This window comes from Xylocopa sonorina, chromosome 15 (genome assembly GCF_050948175.1).
Source record: "Xylocopa sonorina isolate GNS202 chromosome 15, iyXylSono1_principal, whole genome shotgun sequence".
Classification (NCBI taxonomy): Eukaryota; Metazoa; Arthropoda; class Insecta; order Hymenoptera; family Apidae; genus Xylocopa; species Xylocopa sonorina.
In genome coordinates, this window is record NC_135207.1 from 2,096,274 (window position 1) to 2,114,533 (window position 18,260).

An 18,260-nucleotide genomic window follows, 5' to 3' on the forward strand; every position below is an offset into this window, starting at 1 on the left:
TACTTATTGTAAGATCCAATACGATAATTGCATATCGAAAAGAATACTTACTTTATAAATATAAGCAGTAATATATGTGCATTGAACTTTTGACAAAAAGATTTGGATAATTGTAGCTTTTGATTTTTGGTACTTATTGCAGAACCCAATACGATAATTGCATATCGAAAAAAATTCTTACATAAATATAAGCAGTGAAACGAAGAAGAAGTAAATATTATGTATTAATATTTATGTGTATTATATAAAATAATACACAGTAAAAAGCTAAATAATAAATTTGCTTGATCCTTAAGTAGTTACAACTACCCTTAATCAGACATAGCCCAAACATAAATATAAGTACTCTGAAAACATAACTTTAAAAATTCAACTCTTACTGCAAAATTAAAGTAATCGATATACAATACGTTGTCAGTGTTTCAGAAATCAATATCACGAATAATTTATTATTATTAATTATCTAAAAATTCTTTATGAACGATGATGTTGAAGGGTTCCTAAGACTAGGAATTTATTTCTTTGTGTTCAGGATATTCTTCTGTTTTACAATTTCTATAAACATAATTGAATTTGTACAATTTTATAAGTATTCGTGAAGTTTATAAATTGGTAAAAATATTATTATTTCAAATAACGATTTTTGTAACAGCCTTTTTCGTGCCAATTCTGTTGTTTTTTTCTTTTTTCAGGCTCTAAGAACAATTGTTTATTTTGATCAGGTGCATCGTTCGAGGTTTTATGAAATTTTTACGATTGGAATTAGTTAAAGGTAACGTTGTTTGGCGAGTATTTTGTAAAGTTTTCTTCTGTTATGCAATTCTTATAAACGCAATTGAATTTGTATAATTTTACAAGTATTTGTAAAGTTTATAAATTGGTAAAAGTATTATTATTTCAAATAATGATTTTTGTAGCAGCCTTTTTCGTGCTAATTCTGTTTTTTTTTCGTTTTTCAGGCTCTAAGAACAATTGTTTATTTTTATCAGGTGCATCGTTAGCGATTTTATGAAATTTTTACGATTGGAATTAGTTAAATAATCGCGTTGTGACAGTGTGCAAAGTTAAGAAGTCCGTTGTAAGATCTTTTATTTGATGTTATGTCGAGGGATTCTCCAAGGAAACTGCTGTTCTGTCTATAGTCTCCCTACTTCGTCGACGCGACATGTTTTTCGCGCCTTTCGATTGGTTCTTCAACGTCTTCACTAAAAACCAATCATTACCGTTTTTCGACTCTTCTTAGAGAAGGTTTATGGCTTTTGCATGTGCCATCGAGGTCGTTGAAGAAAGTTAATTTATCGCATACCTGGAAAATATTAAAAGCTTAAATTGGTTCCACAAAAATGACTTGATTGCTGCGCATATCATAAACCTTCTAAGGCCTTCTATTGTGCCTTACTGCTAGTCGCTACAATGTCAAAGAACCTTGAAATATCAAAAATATACATACATCGATGATTCCTTACGATTTACGTATTCCAAAAATGCATAAATTACCCTCCAATTGTCGATTCCTTACAATTTACGCATTCCAAAAATGCATAAATTACCTTCCAATTGTCGATTCCTTACGATTTACGCGTTCTGAAAATGCACAATTTACCCTCCAATTGTCGATTCCTTACGATTTACGCGTTCTGAAAATGCATAAATTATCCTCAAATTGTCGACGCCTCCCGTGTGAAGAGTAACGAGGTTCATTAACGACGTTTAACGATGATTGCAGGTCTGTTTCATCGCGTGGTGTTGTCGAGCGGCTCCGCTTTAAGTCCGTGGGCGTCTGTTCACGATCCCAATGACCTGCGGTTGAAAGTAGCAGAGCAAATAAGATGTTCGACGGAGAATGACGAAGATATCGCGGACTGTCTACGCGGTGTTCCTCTCAGGGAGCTGATGGCCGTTGAACTACCGGAAATCCGGTAAGACAGTAACTCTTTACGATCTTGATTCGAGGCTGACCTTACGTTCGTGAATGACTCGTCGTAAACTCGATGTAAAAGTTCCTCGTTAGGTTACACACGAAGAACGAGAACACGTCGATATTATTGCTGTCTTCGCGGAAAGATCGAAGGAAAGAAGAAAATGGACACCTGAAAATTCGAATGTAATTTCCTGTATAGCTAAGACACCTTAAATACTCGCGATAAGCGAAATATTCCACACGCTTAGATAAATTCTATGCATTTTATGAAGGCAGAGACGTTTTCTTAAGTTTTTATTGATATGCATCATTAGTAACTGAAGAAAAGGATCAACGATTTTAAAAAATTAATTGAGGATATAATCAGCACAAGTAGATTACTTGGAACATGTTCTGAAAATATTCCACACGCTTAGATAAATTCTATGCATTTTATGAAAGCAGAGACATTTTCTTAAGTTTTTATTGATATGCATCATTAGTAACTGAAGAAAAGGGTCAACGATTTTAAAAAATTAATTAAGGATATGATTAGCACACGTAGATTACTTGGAACATGTTCTGAAAATATTCCACACGTTTATATAAATTCTATGCATTTTATGAAAGCAGAGACATTTTCTTAAGTATTTATTGATATACACCATTAGTAACTGAAGAAAAGGATCAACGATTTTAAAAAATTAATTAAGGATATGATTAGCACACGTAGATTACTTGGAACATGTTCTGAAAATATTCCACACGCTTATATAAATTCTATGCATTTTATGAAAGCAGAGACATTTTCTTAAGTTTTTATTGATATGCACCATTAGTAACTAAAGAAAGGGATCAATGATTTTAGAAAATTAATTGAAAGTATAATCAGCATACTTAGATATTAATTTGGCTATTTAGAACGAATTCTGAAAATATCGTGCACTTCAAAAATCCAATTTATTTCCTATATCCTCAATTATCGCCAATAAACACTTTACACAACGCAGAAACAAGACACTTATCATATACTTTTACCAAGAAATTACAGAACTTTGGTAAATAATACCACACCAGATATAAATGCCAATGGAAATAGCTTCGCATAATCTAGACTTGGCAACGAATGGGTTAAACGGAATTAACGACGAACCATACGAATGCATTTTGCTTCAGATTCGTGCCACGGATCGGACCTGGATTGCCAGTGGACCAAAACAATCCTGATCCAGGGCTGGACATGGAACGGGTCAGCGACACGTTCATCAAGGTGCCTCTGATATTAGGTGTGTCCACCACAGAGTCGAATCTCGACTTCAACGAGAACGACATCCAGTACGGCTTCGAGGAGGACCATCGAAACAGAATTCTGCGGACGTTCATCAGGAACGCGTACGTTTATCACTTGAACGAGATATTCTCTGCAGTGAGAAACGAGTACACGGACTGGGACAAGCCTGTCCTTCATCCTATTATCATAAGAGACTCGACGATGGAGGCTCTAAGCGATGGGCACACTGTGGCGCCCCTCATGAGGATCGCATTTTATCACGCAAGAAGAGGCGCGAAAACTTACTTCTATCACTTCAGCCACCAGACGAAAGATGGCGGCAATATGCAGGTACGTGGCGAATTTATGTACAGTTTTTAGGAGAAAGAAAGGGTCTTTGGAAGAGAATTTGAGGTACGTTCTTTCTTGAAAATTCGATGAACACGCTGTGATTATTGTTGAGGAACTGAGTGCAAATTGTGCGTTTGAGGTGAATTTATGTAGTCTTTAGAAGAAAGAAAGGGTCTTTAGAAGAGAATTTGAGGTACGTTCTTTCTTGAAAATTCGATGAACACGCTGTGATTATTGCTGGTGAACCAAGTGCAAATTGCGCGTTTGAGGTGAATTTATGTAGTCTTTAGAAGAAAGAAAGGGTCTTTAGAAGGGAATTTGAGGTACGTTCTTTCTTGAAAACTCGATGAACATGCTGTGATTGTTGCTGATGAACTAAGTGCAAATTGTGGATGATGTTGAGGATGGATGAATCAACCAACTGTTCGAGTATGTAACTAAAAAGAAAGTAAATTATTATTTGTAATACAGAAATCAGAAATATTTGAATTAAATTTGATGTAGGATCAGTTGATATAGAAAATATGCAATCAGAACTAAATTATTCGCGAAGGAGGGTATAAAAGGAAAATATAAAACAAGTGAAGTTGCTTGGAATGTGAATAAGGACGGATGAATCAACCAACCGTTCGAGTATCTAACTAAAAAGAAAGTAAATTATTATTTGTAGTACAGAAATCAGAAATATTTGAATTAAATTTGATGTAGGATCAGTTGATACAGAAAATATGTAATCAGAACTAAATTATTCGCGATGGAAGGTATAAAAGGAAAATATAAAACAAGTGAAGTTGCTAGGAATGTAAATAACAACCCCAGAAATACATAAAAAGGTGAGCTTCCATTTATCTGGTATTTCAAGGACAATAAACCCTCGTTACTTACAATTTACAGCTTCGAATCGCTCGTCCTCGCATAGATACAGGAGCAAATGCAGCGAACGTCGAAAGTAACTCTAAAAAAGCTGTGTTCTTTGACACCACGTTTCGAAATGCCCGCATAAAACGTCGACGGTGAAGCGTGTAACCCTTTGAACCACTTTCGTCGTAAACTTATTCCTCGCGAGAGGAACCTGACCCTTTTTCCTTTTATTTCGTCGACGTTTATTCGTAAGTTCTTTGATTCTTCGTGAAATTTCTTAAGTACACACTGCTACCCAGCTACTCTTTAGCCAGCAACAGGAATACCAGGCAGTATGGCAGTTTTAGCATACAGGCTTTCGACTCGACTAAAAGTGGAACGCGCTGGAGAGAGTGGCGGCTTAGGTCCAAGTTAATTTTCCATAAAATTATATGTGTAGAGAGAGAGACCCAGCTGCTGAAGTGTCTTCGTTATTTTTGGCGGTGTATAATCGTCCAAAGAAGTACCAAGGAGTTTAAACATTTGCATTCCCGTTTTATCTCGTTCATTTAAAGAGAGTATAAAATATAAATATTAATGAGCTTCTAAGATTTTTAAAGTTATCTCGAACGAAGTAAAAAATTAAAGAAATATCGATATGCAATTTTAAAATTGTATGCATCTGAATTTATTTATTTTTTTCTTTGCATTAACAGAGTCTCGTTTATTCTTTTTCATAGTTTTATTCTTTTCTATAGTTTTGTGGGTGTGCGGATTAATAAATAAATATTTGCATTCCCGTTTTATCTCGTTCATTTAAAGAGAACATAAATATAAATATTAATGACCTTCTAAGATTTTTAAAGTTATATTGAACGGAGTTAAAACTTAAAGAAATATCGATATGCAATTTTAAAATTGTATGCATCTGAATTTATTTCTTTCTTTCTTTGCATTAACAGAGTCTCGTTTATAGTTTCGTGGGTCTGTAGATTAATAAATAAACATTTGCATTCCCGTTTTATCTCGTTCATTTAAAGAGAACATAAATATAAATATTAATGACCTTCTAAGATTTTTAAAGTTATATTGAACGGAGTTAAAACTTAAAGAAATATCGATATGCAATTTTAAAATTGTATGCATCTGAATTTATTTCTTTCTTTCTTTGCATTAACAGAGTCTCGTTTATTCTTTTTCATAGTTTTATTCTTTTCTATAGTTTTGTGGGTGTGCGGATTAATAAATAAATATTTGCATTCCCGTTTTATCTCGTTCATTTAAAGAGAACATAAATATAAATATTAATGACCTTCTAAGATTTTTAAAGTTATATTGAACGGAGTTAAAACTTAAAGAAATATCGATATGCAATTTTAAAATTGTATGCATCTGAATTTATTTCTTTCTTTCTTTGCATTAACAGAGTCTCGTTTATAGTTTCGTGGGTCTGTAGATTAATAAATAAACATTTGCATTCCCGTTTTATCTCGTTCATTTAAAGAGAACATAAATATAAATATTAATGACCTTCTAAGATTTTTAAAGTTATATTGAACGGAGTTAAAACTTAAAGAAATATCGATATGCAATTTTAAAATTGTATGCATCTGAATTTATTTCTTTCTTTCTTTGCATTAACAGAGTCTCGTTTATAGTTTCGTGGGTCTGTAGATTAATAAATAAACATTTGCATTCCCGTTTTATCTCGTTCATTTAAAGAGAACATAAATATAAATATTAATGACCTTCTAAGATTTTTAAAGTAATATTGAACGGAGTAAAAAATTAAAGAAATATCGATATGCAATTTTAAAATTGTATGCATCTGAATTTATTTCTTTCTTTCTTTGCATTAACAGAGTCTCGTTTATAGTTTCGTGGGTCTGTAGATTAATAAATAAACATTTGCATTCCCGTTTTATCTCGTTCATTTAAAGAGAACATAAATATAAATATTAATGACCTTCTAAGATTTTTAAAGTAATATTGAACGGAGTAAAAAATTAAAGAAATATCGATATGCAATTTTAAAATTGTATGCATCTGAATTTATTTATTTTTTTTTTTTTGCATTAACAGAGTCTCGTTTATAGTTTTGTGGGTGTGTGGATCAATAAATGATACCACAGTGCGGAGATATCTTTTTCTCGTTTAACCTTTTGCTACTTGAGTTATCAATCAGACGAATATTCTACTTGCTCGATCATACGTTGACCTGCACTACTTAGAAGAAATGCACGACAGTGCACGGTTCGAATTCAATGCTTGACCGAGCAAGTAGTACAGATAAACGTACAATCCGACAAGTGGAACGAATTTAATCTGATTATACAAACAAGAAATGTATGCGTGCATATTGATCTGATTAATGTAATTATACAAACAAAAAATATTTATTGTATATTATTTATATATTTGTATGTTTTTTGAGTTTGAAAATGACACTAACGATTTTTTAAAGCTCATATATTAGAGACGTTTTGGGCTGGCAAATCGATCTGTCGAGGTTTCATTTTCTGGAAAATGCATTTCAATAAGTTTTTTCTTAATTAAAATAATCGACTGACAGATATATACAATGAATATTTGCAGGTGTCAAAACCATAATTTAATATTATTATAGGATCAAAAAATATGTGCTTAAAAGAAAAGATTATTGTAGACTTTTGTACATCAAAACAACCGAATACCTTAGAAAGTGTTCACAAAAATCTAATTAGAAGAGCAGATTTATGTTTCTTGCAGGATGTGTAATCTTTTTAGCAATTTCTGTAATAATCAAATTTGTTACAAATTTCAAACGTTTCAAACGTAGACATGAGTTCTAACGAAACGTGATCAAGTGCACCCATACCTGACGAAAATTCAAAGTCGATTTTCTCCAAAACAAAGCCATAAATGGAAAATTGTTATTCTACATTTTCGACTTATTTTTTATGAAAAACTTAGATAGAAATTTAATTAAAAGAGCAGAATTATGTTTTCAGCAGGATGGCCAACATTTTCAGCAATTTCTGTAATAATCAAATTTGTTAGAAACTTCAAACGTTATTTCAAACATTCTATCTGTTCTAACAAGACGTGAATTCAAAGTCGATCTTCTCGAAAACAAAGCCTCGAATGGAAAATTGTTATTCCACATTTTCGACTTATTTTTTATGAAAAACTTAGATAGAAATTTAATTAAAAGAGCAGAATTATGTTTTCAGCAGGATGGCCAACATTTTCAGCAATTTCTGTAATAATCAAATTTGTTAGAAACTTCAAACGTTATTTCAAACATTCTATCTGTTCTAACAAGACGTGAATTCAAAGTCGATCTTCTCGAAAACAAAGCCTCGAATGAAAAATTGCTATTCCACATTGTCGACTTATTTTTTATGAAAAACTTAGATAGAAATTTAATTAAAATAGCAGAATTATGTTTTCAGCAGGATGGCCAACATTTTCAGCAATTTCTGTAATAATCAAATTTGTTAGAAACGTCAAACGTTATTTCAAATATTCTATCTGTTCTAACAAGACGTGAATTCAAAGTCGATCTTCTCGAAAACAAAGCCTCAAATGAAAAATTGTTATTCCACATTTTCGACTTATTTTTTCACATAGAATTACCCTCCTTTCAATTGTACCACCAGTTACTGATCGCCTTGTATAATTTTTATTTGCGTCCATCGTTATTTTCACTTGCAAGTTTACTGTGTTGCGTAATAGTGTACATACTCCATTTCTTTCTATTCGTTCTCCAGTGAATTCAGTTTCAAGGTAGCAACTGATATTTGTTATATTTCTCGTTAATTTCGCACGCGTTGATTGCGAGTTAAGAAGAATTAGCCGTGACATCGAGACTTATGAGAGCGTCTCGCGGATGTGTGCGATTCAAGCTCCGTTTAATTAAATTTCGCCTTGTGCGTACACAGCTGGCCACACTGTTGGCGAGTAAACGCGGTAAATCGCTATTAACTCGCTATGGCCCGCGGCTGGGACTTGTTAACTTTAAGTTGCCGCCTTTTTGGCTCTTAAAACATGGATTCTGGCCAGTTTGCGTGTACAATTGCGCGGGTACACAAGCAAGTTGGTTAAAACCATCAAACTAGTCGGGTAAACGAATTCTATGGATTATCGCAAACATGTTTGTTGCAGTGGGTTTAAGGAATTTGAAATCTCGAGAGAATTCATAGGTGTTCCATTATTTCTCTCTCTTATTCTTTTAATTGCATTAAATTAAGATTTGTATATTCAATAAAATGTTTTAACAAGTAGAGAAATGAACCAGAAGTTATTTATATTGCAAACAAACTGTTTTGGCGATAAAAATAAACATAGAAATAGTAAAAATGATTGTAACGCTCTTAATTATAATTAAAGAGACTTCCTTCACACGAAAAGTTGAAACAAAATCGTACAATAATATCGCGTGATTTCAGATGTTGATTTTGAAAATGTTCGAGTGTCAGAATTCGAATTAGCACACTTAGATACTTACTAAATGAGTATAACGCAATTGGTGCCCTCGTATTGCAATATAAATCGACATTGAAGACTTAATTCATTTAATTTAACGACACAGTATTATTTTTCGAAGATTTACATGAGAAAAAAGTGTCACTCCACGTTTCGATTATCTTTAAAAACGATCTTGGAAGATAAACAACCGACTCTTTTATATCCTCGACTTATTCTTCCGCGTAAACCGACACCTTCTTCAGCTGCGCCATTAAATCGCAAATAGCCTGTTTATGCAAAAGGAAAGAAGGAACGATATTTTCTTTTTATTGGACCTTTAATCTTCGCGCTATTCTTAATAGACTTTTTCTCCCCGGCGAGAAGAGAAAAAAGCGCGGGAAGAGAGGGTGGAAGATGGAGGGGATGCTCGATTCCACTTAATTTGATCGCAGGAACGCGCTCGAGGCTCGCGCAGATTGCCTCTCCAATCTTCCGTTTCCTTGGCATCGATTTCCTCCTTCCTTGGCCAGGAATTCTCTCTCCAACGCCTGTGTCCCCGCTAACCGCTGCCCATGATTTCACGATGAAGCTACTGATTTAATCAAACGCCTCGAGAGCCTGGCGGGAGGACGCTAAATTAAGCGTGACGACGCCTTCCTGGAACTTAGCACTGCTCCATAGAATCCTGGAAGCCCGCGAAGTTCAGTTGTTCGCTCGGCTGGTTCGTCGATCCAGTCATTTTGGGCCTCGCGATATTTTTCGCACAGCAATGTTCTAACGAGACGTGAATTCAAAGTCGATTTTCTCGAAAACAATGCCTCAAATGAAAAATTGTTATGAGAAATTTAATTAGAGCATAAAGAACGCATAGAAATTTAATTAGATAGAAACTTAGTTAGAAGAGCAGGAATCCTGGAAGCCCGCGAAGTTCAGTTGTTCGCTCGGGTGATTGGTCGATCCAGTCATTTTGGGCCTCGCGATATTTTTCGCACAGCAATGTTCTAACGAGACGTGAACTCAAAGTCGATTTTCTCGAAAACAATGCCTCAAATGAAAAATTGTTATTCTGTAAAATTGTTATGAGAAATTTAATTAGAGCATAAAGAACGCATAGAAATTTAATTAGATAGAAACTTAGTTAGAAGAGCAGGAATCCTGGAAGCCCGCGAAGTTCAGTTGTTCGCTCGGGTGATTGGTCGATCCAGTCATTTTGGGCCTCGCGATATTTTTCGCACAGCAATGTTCTAACGAGACGTGAACTCAAAGTCGATTTTCTCGAAAACAATGCCTCAAATGAAAAATTGTTATGAGAAATTTAATTAGAGCATAAAGAACGCATAGAAATTTAATTAGATAGAAACTTAGTTAGAAGAGCAGGAATCCTGGAAGCCCGCGAAGTTCAGTTGTTCGCTCGGGTGATTGGTCGATCCAGTCATTTTGGGCCTCGCGATATTTTTCGCACAGCAATGTTCTAACGAGACGTGAACTCAAAGTCGATTTTCTCGAAAACAATGCCTCAAATGAAAAATTGTTATGAGAAATTTAATTAGAGCATAAAGAACGCATAGAAATTTAATTAGATAGAAACTTAGTTAGAAGAGCAGGAATCTTGGAAGCCCGCGAAGTTCAGTTGTTCGCTCGGCTGGTTGGTCGATCCAGTCATTTTGGGCCTCGCGATATTTTTCGCACAGCAATGTTCTAACGAGACGTGAACTCAAAGTCGATTTTCTCGAAAACAATGCCTCAAATGAAAAATTGTTATGAGAAATTTAATTAGAGCATAAAGAACGCATAGAAATTTAATTAGATAGAAACTTAGTTAGAAGAGCAGGAATCCTGGAAGCCCGCGAAGTTCAGTTGTTCGCTCGGGTGATTGGTCGATCCAGTCATTTTGGGCCTCGCGATATTTTTCGCACAGCAATGTTCTAACGAGACGTGAACTCAAAGTCGATTTTCTCGAAAACAATGCCTCAAATGAAAAATTGTTATGAGAAATTTAATTAGAGCATAAAGAACGCATAGAAATTTAATTAGATAGAAACTTAGTTAGAAGAGCAGGAATCCTGGAAGCCCGCGAAGTTCAGTTGTTCGCTCGGCTGGTTCGTCGATCCAGTCATTTTGGGCCTCGCGATATTTTTCGCACAGCAATGTTCTAACGAGACGTGAATTCAAAGTCGATTTTCTCGAAAACAATGCCTCAAATGAAAAATTGTTATTCTGTAAAATTGTTATGAGAAATTTAATTAGAGCATTAGAGCATAAATTAGAGCATAAAGAACGCATAGAAATTTAATTAGAAGAGCAGGATTATGTTTTTTGCAGGATGGGCAATATTTCTAGCAATTTCTGTAATAATCAAATTTGTTACAAACTTCAAGCTTTGTTTCAAATATTCTATTTCATTGCATGTTCGTAATTTACGTGTCCCATCGAGATAACGATTTACAATGAAATCTGTTGTAACAAGACATGATCAAGTGCACCCATACCCGACGAAAATTCAAAGTCGATTTTCTCGAAAACAAAGCCTGAAATGAAAAATTGTTATTCTATATTTTCGACTTACTTTTTTTATGAGAGATTTAGATAGAAATTTAGTTAGAAGAGCAGAATTATGTTTTTTGTAGGATGGGTAATATTTTTAGCAATTTCTGTAATAGTCAAATTTGTTACAAACTTCAAACCTTGTTTCAAACATCGAGATAAGGATTTGCAGTGAAATTTGTTCTAACAAGACGTGAATTCAAAGTCGATTTTGTCGACAACAATGCCTCAAATGAAAAATTGTTATTCTACATTCTTATTCGACTTATTTTTGTATGAGAAATTTAGATAGAAATTTAATAATAGGGTATAAAGAACGCATAGAAATTTAATTAGATAGAAATTTAATAAAAGCAGAATTATGTTTTTTGCAGAATGGCCAACATTTTCACCAGTTTCTGTAATAATCAAATTTGTTACAAACTTCAAGCCTTGTTTCAAACATTCTATTTTATTACATGTTAATAATTTACGTGTCCCATCGAGATAACGATTTACAGTGAAATCTGTTCTAACGTGACGTGAATTCAAAGCCGACTTTCTCGAAAACAATGCCTCAAATGAAAAATTGTTATTCCACATTTTCGACTTATTTTTTCATGTAGAATCACCTCCCTTTCAATTGCATCACCAGTTACCGATCACCCTGTATAAATCTGACAAAGACAATTTAATATGAATTTAATGCTATTTAGCATCGGATAAACTTAATATTTCAATTCTTATACTTTTAATTAGTTGCGTAAATATTCTGTGATATTCGTTTAAACATTAAAAGTTTCTTTAATACCTATTGCTTATTATCAGAATATTTACATGATTAATTGAAAGCGTAAGAATTGAAGTATTAAAGTTATTCGATGCTAAATAGTATTAAAATTCTGTTATAATAATTTTATAATGTTAAAATATTATAATATTAATAGTGTTAAAATATTATAGTATTAAATGGTATTACTAATACTATAATAGAATTAAAATAGTATTAAATACTATTAATTTTATAATAGAATTACAACACTTTATAATAGAATTAAAATAGTATTAAATAGTATTATATATATATATATTCTTTTTTAACTTTCCAAAGCTTTAATTTTCAAACAAGTTTCAATCATCCAGTTCTTATCCTTTTGATAAATAAGATGATTTTGTTCCAGCGTCTGGGAAGCATTCGTGGCGAGGACATACCGTATATCTTCGCTCTGCCACTAGTGGCTGGTGGAACTTTCTTCCCACGGAACTATTCGCGTCAGGATCAGGGCGTCGCCGAGGCGGTTCTCACGTTCTTCACGAATTTCGCGAAGACGGGCAACCCGAACGAACCGCACAAGATCGAATCAGTGGACTACGGGACATTGAAAGAAAAAACGAGATACCACGGTCTCAAGTGGGAACAATATGAAACTGGCACCCAACAATATTTTACTATTGGTAAGTCCACTTCTACGCTACCATTTTCTTTCTGCATTTCTTCTTTACTTTATACAATATTCACAAATTAATTACTATGAATAAAGCAGTTATCAATTAATACTTTTTTAGCGCATGATATGAAACCTTCCTTTGGTATTAAACCAAAGATGCTTACGTTACCATTTCCTTTCTGCACTTCTTCTTTACTTTATATAACATTTACAAATTAATTACTGTGAGCAAAGCACTTACTCATTAATGCCTTTTAGCTTTTATGAAACCAAAGATGCTTACGCTACCATTTCCTTTCTGCACCTCTTCTTTACTTTATACAATATTCACAAATTAATTACTATGAGCAAAATAGTTACCAATTAATGCTTTGTAACAATGAAACCAAAGATGCTTACGCTACCATTTCCTTTCTGCATCTCTTCTTTACTTTATACAATATTCACAAATTAATTACTGTGAGTAAAACAGTTACTGATTGATGATTTTTAGCGATGAAACCAAAGATGAAGAGCCACTACCGTGGCCACAAAATGGCGGTCTGGCTGAACCTGATTCCTCAACTCCATCGACCTGGGGACGACGATGTTTCCATGAGACATCATCATTTTCGAGAAAGAGGCGACCACTTTTATGCAGGTGAAGCCTTTTAAACTCTCTTTCGTACATAAACAATACATATTTAGAAAATTGTGCGTACACTAAATTTCTTAAGTGTTCATCTGATTACTAAATTTCTTTAATACTCGTCTGGTTTGCGTCTAACAATGATCTGTTCTTTCAGGACCAGTACGCGACGAATGGTACACACCTCTGCCTCTCGTAGGAACAACAAAAACAAGCGCCTCGTCTACAACAGCGTGCAGCACATCCACAGACGACATCATCACAGAAGACATCACCCCAATCCTTGACGACTCAGAGGACGACGCTGAACTTTTACAAAGACTGGCCTCTCGTCATTACTACAGCTCCACCACAGCCTTGGCGATCACTGTGGGTGTCGGCTGTATCCTATTAGTCCTGAATATGCTAATATTCGCTGGAATTTACTACCAAAGGGACCGTGACAAGAAGAGAACAGCGATGGACTGCACGCCAAACGGACAAGAATCCCTGCCAATGACTACCAGGTCGTCTATCAAGGCACCAGAGAGTCCCAGGTCAACCCAAGAGCCGCCACCGTCGTACACGACCCTCGCGAGAAGTCCATCCATACAAGAACAACAGCAAATTTCGCAGAGCCAATCTGGAGAGTTGGACGACCAGGGTAAAGGCGAACAGAAACCTGGCCACGGGGCCAGCAACGCTATACACAAGGATCCTGTGCCCCCAAAGCCACCAACGAGGACGACCAGCTCGTTGAGCACTGCCAGTGGCACCAATACTATCAAGAAACGCGTGCAAATACAAGAGATATCAGTATAGCATTAGGGGTTGCCCCAAGAGGGCAACTCGAGGGCGAAGAAGGTCACTTTCGTGGATTTCGAGGCGACTGGCGAGTCCAAGTTCTGAGGAAGCGTCGTTGATACGTTGTCGTTCAGCGACAGAGATGATTTCTGCTCGAGAGCAGTTGGACAGGCTGTAATGTCGCGCGATGCGACATGTAATGGTGGCACGAAAACGTGCATCGAACTGGTATAGTCGAATACGATAATATCGTACGTTGCAATTAAGTATATCGATCTGAGTACTCGTGTACACTTCCTTGAATTATTTCTGTCTCTTAAGACTAAAGATTGCTCTATTCCGCGGGGAGTAACATAGTGAACAAGCGTTTAAGGGGTTTAGCCTGCCCAACAGGCTGTGTTCTGCGACAGACAGCTGCTCCTCGTACGAGCAGTGTCGAATAAGGTGTTTGAAGACATTTAAATGCGTTATCAAATGCCTATGCTTACATTCAACTGCCATGAGACACGACAATGGGACTTTTGCTTGATACAGATCGTTCCAATGATGGACCAACAGGAAAAGGGTGAAAGCTTGCAAACTGCAATTGGTCATATCTGTTCCAAGGAAATAACGTGGACGTAAATGATGTTTGACAGTGACACGTGACCCAGATAAGCTATCAGAGTCGTCTGTTAGTTAAACTGTGGGTTGAAGCATCAGTAAAGCATGCAGGACTTTTGGTGCACCTTTCAGCAGTCCTTGGACAATGACTTTTCAGGCGACGTACGATTGTCCGTTAAGTATTCTCTAATTATTCTGTGTAAACAGCGATAACTGCCATATGTCAGTAAAGGGGACAGGCGCTTCGAGGCGAGGTTTAAACAGTTTGTAGGGCGTTCCTTGATCGCGCACGCAGGACATCGCGAGGATTTCCAGCGCGTTTCTTTTACAGGATACTATCAAAGTCATGTGTTCCAGCGCTAATTCTTCATGAGTCGATGATCGAATCTGGTGGCTTCTTTTCCACGAAACGCTTACCAAGATCGAAGGGTACTCTTTCCAAATATCTAACGTCGGTTTTGTCCTTCTTTTGAATACATTGTCGTACGGTTAACAAGTTTCCACTCTTATTTACGCTCCTCTCGAACGTTTACAGGTACAAGATAATTTCCAAAGGCCACCTGTAACTTTGAATTACATTAAACTTGGAATTAAGCGACCATCGAGAAGAGGTGTATATATGTCGAAAATTTTTAGCATCTAAAAACAAGTATATTTGAAGAGAGAAACAAGATCGATGTAAAAAAAGTTCGTGAGTGGACGCTATAACTGTCTTACAATCAGTGTTCTTTCGAAAAATATCCTCGTAACCGGTATCCAAGGATGAAGTAAGTAGTGGTCACGCGATTAGGGGCTAATTTCCGGTATAATCGACGATAAATAACCGCTCGCGCGTGGCAACCTTTCAAAATGTCTCGCGCCTTTTCTATTTAAAAACTATCGAAAGTCGTGCACCGATCCGCACAGATAATCAATTAGGGTAACGTCTATGTAACGTGCTACGTAGAAAATTGTACGAGAAGGTGGTCGCGAGAGAGACTTCCATGTTTCAATCCTTTACGAGCTATTTTGCAGATACGTTCTAGTAATAAAAAATAAAAATCTAATAATGAAAATGCAAAAAAAAGACGTTTGCAAACTGATCACAGATTTTACAGTGTTCGATTTGGGTTTCTACAATGGCAAACAAGTATTTCATTGTCTCAAAAAATAATCAGGTAAATAAATAACTGTCTGAATCTCACGTGATTTCACTTCGTTGTTAATGTTACAATTTAATTTCTTTTTATGCGTGTACATAGCTTGGAAAGGATTAGACAGTGGTTCTAACTACGTAGTGTCCTGTGAACGTGATAAGACACAACAGATGATTTTATTCCAGTCTCCTTTATCGACGTTTCTCTTTTTGTAGACTAAACGTTTCTTATCGATTGATTCATCGAGTGACGTGGTTCGAGACAAAATAGAGGGAGTTCAGAAACTGGTGATTCTTTACTGCCTCCTCGTCACTTCGCCAATTAAAAACTAAATGAAGGGAAAACAGAAGAAATTTCGATCCACGCACCGGATATCGTGAACGACCAGCTCTCGCGTTCACGTTAGAAACTTATGCGAACGCTGTGCGCGCAGGTTTGAACGTTTCGAAACTCGCACAGCAATTGCTGGTCGTAAAATGTGCTCAAAACGTAAACGTAAAGTGGAACACGATCTCCTTTAAACTAAATAGTAACCGTAAACTAAATCTCCTCTTCGACCAAGTAACCTGAGGCGAGATTACGCTCGCATCGATACTATGCGAGTATCGTCCGTCTTCGCAGGATCTTTCAAACTAAATCGGATGTAATTACGCGATAATTCGTTGAGAATTCGTCAAGAAAATCGAATGCTCTTGTAAAAAAAAACACATGAAGCTCGATGCACAAAATTATAGCAATTAAACTATCGATTTCTTTCGTTCATTAGATCAAATAAACGTCTATCGATGGGTGTTAACATGAACTGCGCTTCAAAGTGAACTTAATTTGCTCGACAGTATTTTATTTGCAATGAAAAAACCACTAATGCGATCACTATTCTTCCATTAGCTAATAAAATTAAATGTTACCAATATATATATTATATATATATATATATTTATATATTATATTTTCAAACATAAATTCTTTTATTTTATAGATATTGTAAATTCCTTGAAAAGAGATGCGCCTCCTGAACATTTTTATAATCCAGACTGATTATATCGAGGCACATTTACGTGCAATAGAACCGCAATTGGTCAGCCAAAGAGGCAGACTTGCTCTTCTCCTGGAGAATTGAAGACGTCGCGAGCTTCAGCGAGACATTTCGAGATCGCCATGTAAAAAAAAAAAAAAAAAAAAAAAAAAGGAAATACGAGATAAAGGGAGGACCTGTTTAAATATAGTCGACTTTATTTAATCGATTGTACGCATTTTTTCGAGGCACATGAAGTAATGAAAGCGTATCGGTATGATTAAGGACATAACATTGTACTTTAGATAGAAATCGTACTATGCACGGTGTCGCGTAACTGTACTATCGATTTCTTGGTAATTTTCAATACACTGTTTAGACGAACGAGAGGGAGATATGCGAAATGGAGAGAACACTCGAGTCGAAATGGTTCTGATCGCCAGCACATTGTAACTGTCCGTTGATCGTGTGAACGGGATTAAACGAGCACGTATAACAGTGAAATTTAAGTAGCGGATTTAGTCGGATCACCTTTGTAAATTTCACTGTAAAACAATAAAACGCTGATTTCTAAATACATACCCACCTCCGGTTTGTACAACATCACTACGCTACGATCAAATATAAAAACGATGGAAAAAAAAAAAAAGAGAAGAGAAAACCGAATCTTTACCCTTTTCCCCCACAGGAAACGAAGTCTCACGTTTCATCCCAGACACGAACGTCGACTGCCTCGTTCTCGTGCAACATTCCTCAAACTCAAATTCGAAAAGCTACCATTCGCTCATCAGTCTTTGGCTTTTCGTTAATGAGAGTAGATGCTAAGAGATACACAAGATACGATTAACACGAAACGTATAAAAAGATGGACTGTCGTCATTTTTCACGTGACCCTTCGTGCGTTAACCCTTTGCGACCTCGATTCCCGGATGATCACTAAATAATTCTCTGAAATAGATTTTTTTTTTAGATCTTTGTACAATCAGACGCGTATTTTACAAGCAAAACAAATTCATCAATTTATATCCGCTACCCTGTCTCTAGTAATTCCCTAATTATTTGTATATTTATTATCATTATATAATTATCTACAAGTACTTGTACATATAATGCGGCCTTCCTTTTCTCAATTGCCCTAAGTGACGTTTTTAAACACCTTAGAAAACGATAAAACTAGTATAACTATCTGTAAAACAATTAACAGACTATATTGTTTCTGTAAATTTTCTTATAAAGAATAACAAACTTCTGAACATTATATAAAAACTGCAAAACACATGGCGTTCTACGTATTTCATATTCTAGAAATTGAAA

General features: G+C 35.5%; 1 protein-coding gene across 1 annotated transcript in view; it reads left to right on the forward strand.

Moving 5' to 3' along the window:
- Positions 1 to 14,362, forward strand: part of Nlg-5 (neuroligin 5) — a 68,544-nt gene extending 54,182 nt beyond the window's left edge. The window contains exons 5-9 of the mRNA XM_076907205.1: positions 1,727 to 1,919; positions 3,077 to 3,521; positions 12,515 to 12,788; positions 13,275 to 13,421; positions 13,567 to 14,362. Of these exons, the coding sequence (XP_076763320.1) occupies positions 1,727 to 1,919; positions 3,077 to 3,521; positions 12,515 to 12,788; positions 13,275 to 13,421; positions 13,567 to 14,210 (1,703 nt within the window). The 3' untranslated portion in view covers positions 14,211 to 14,362. The remainder of the gene's footprint in view (positions 1 to 1,726; positions 1,920 to 3,076; positions 3,522 to 12,514; positions 12,789 to 13,274; positions 13,422 to 13,566) is intronic.
- Positions 14,363 to 18,260: the final 3,898 nt, after the last annotated feature.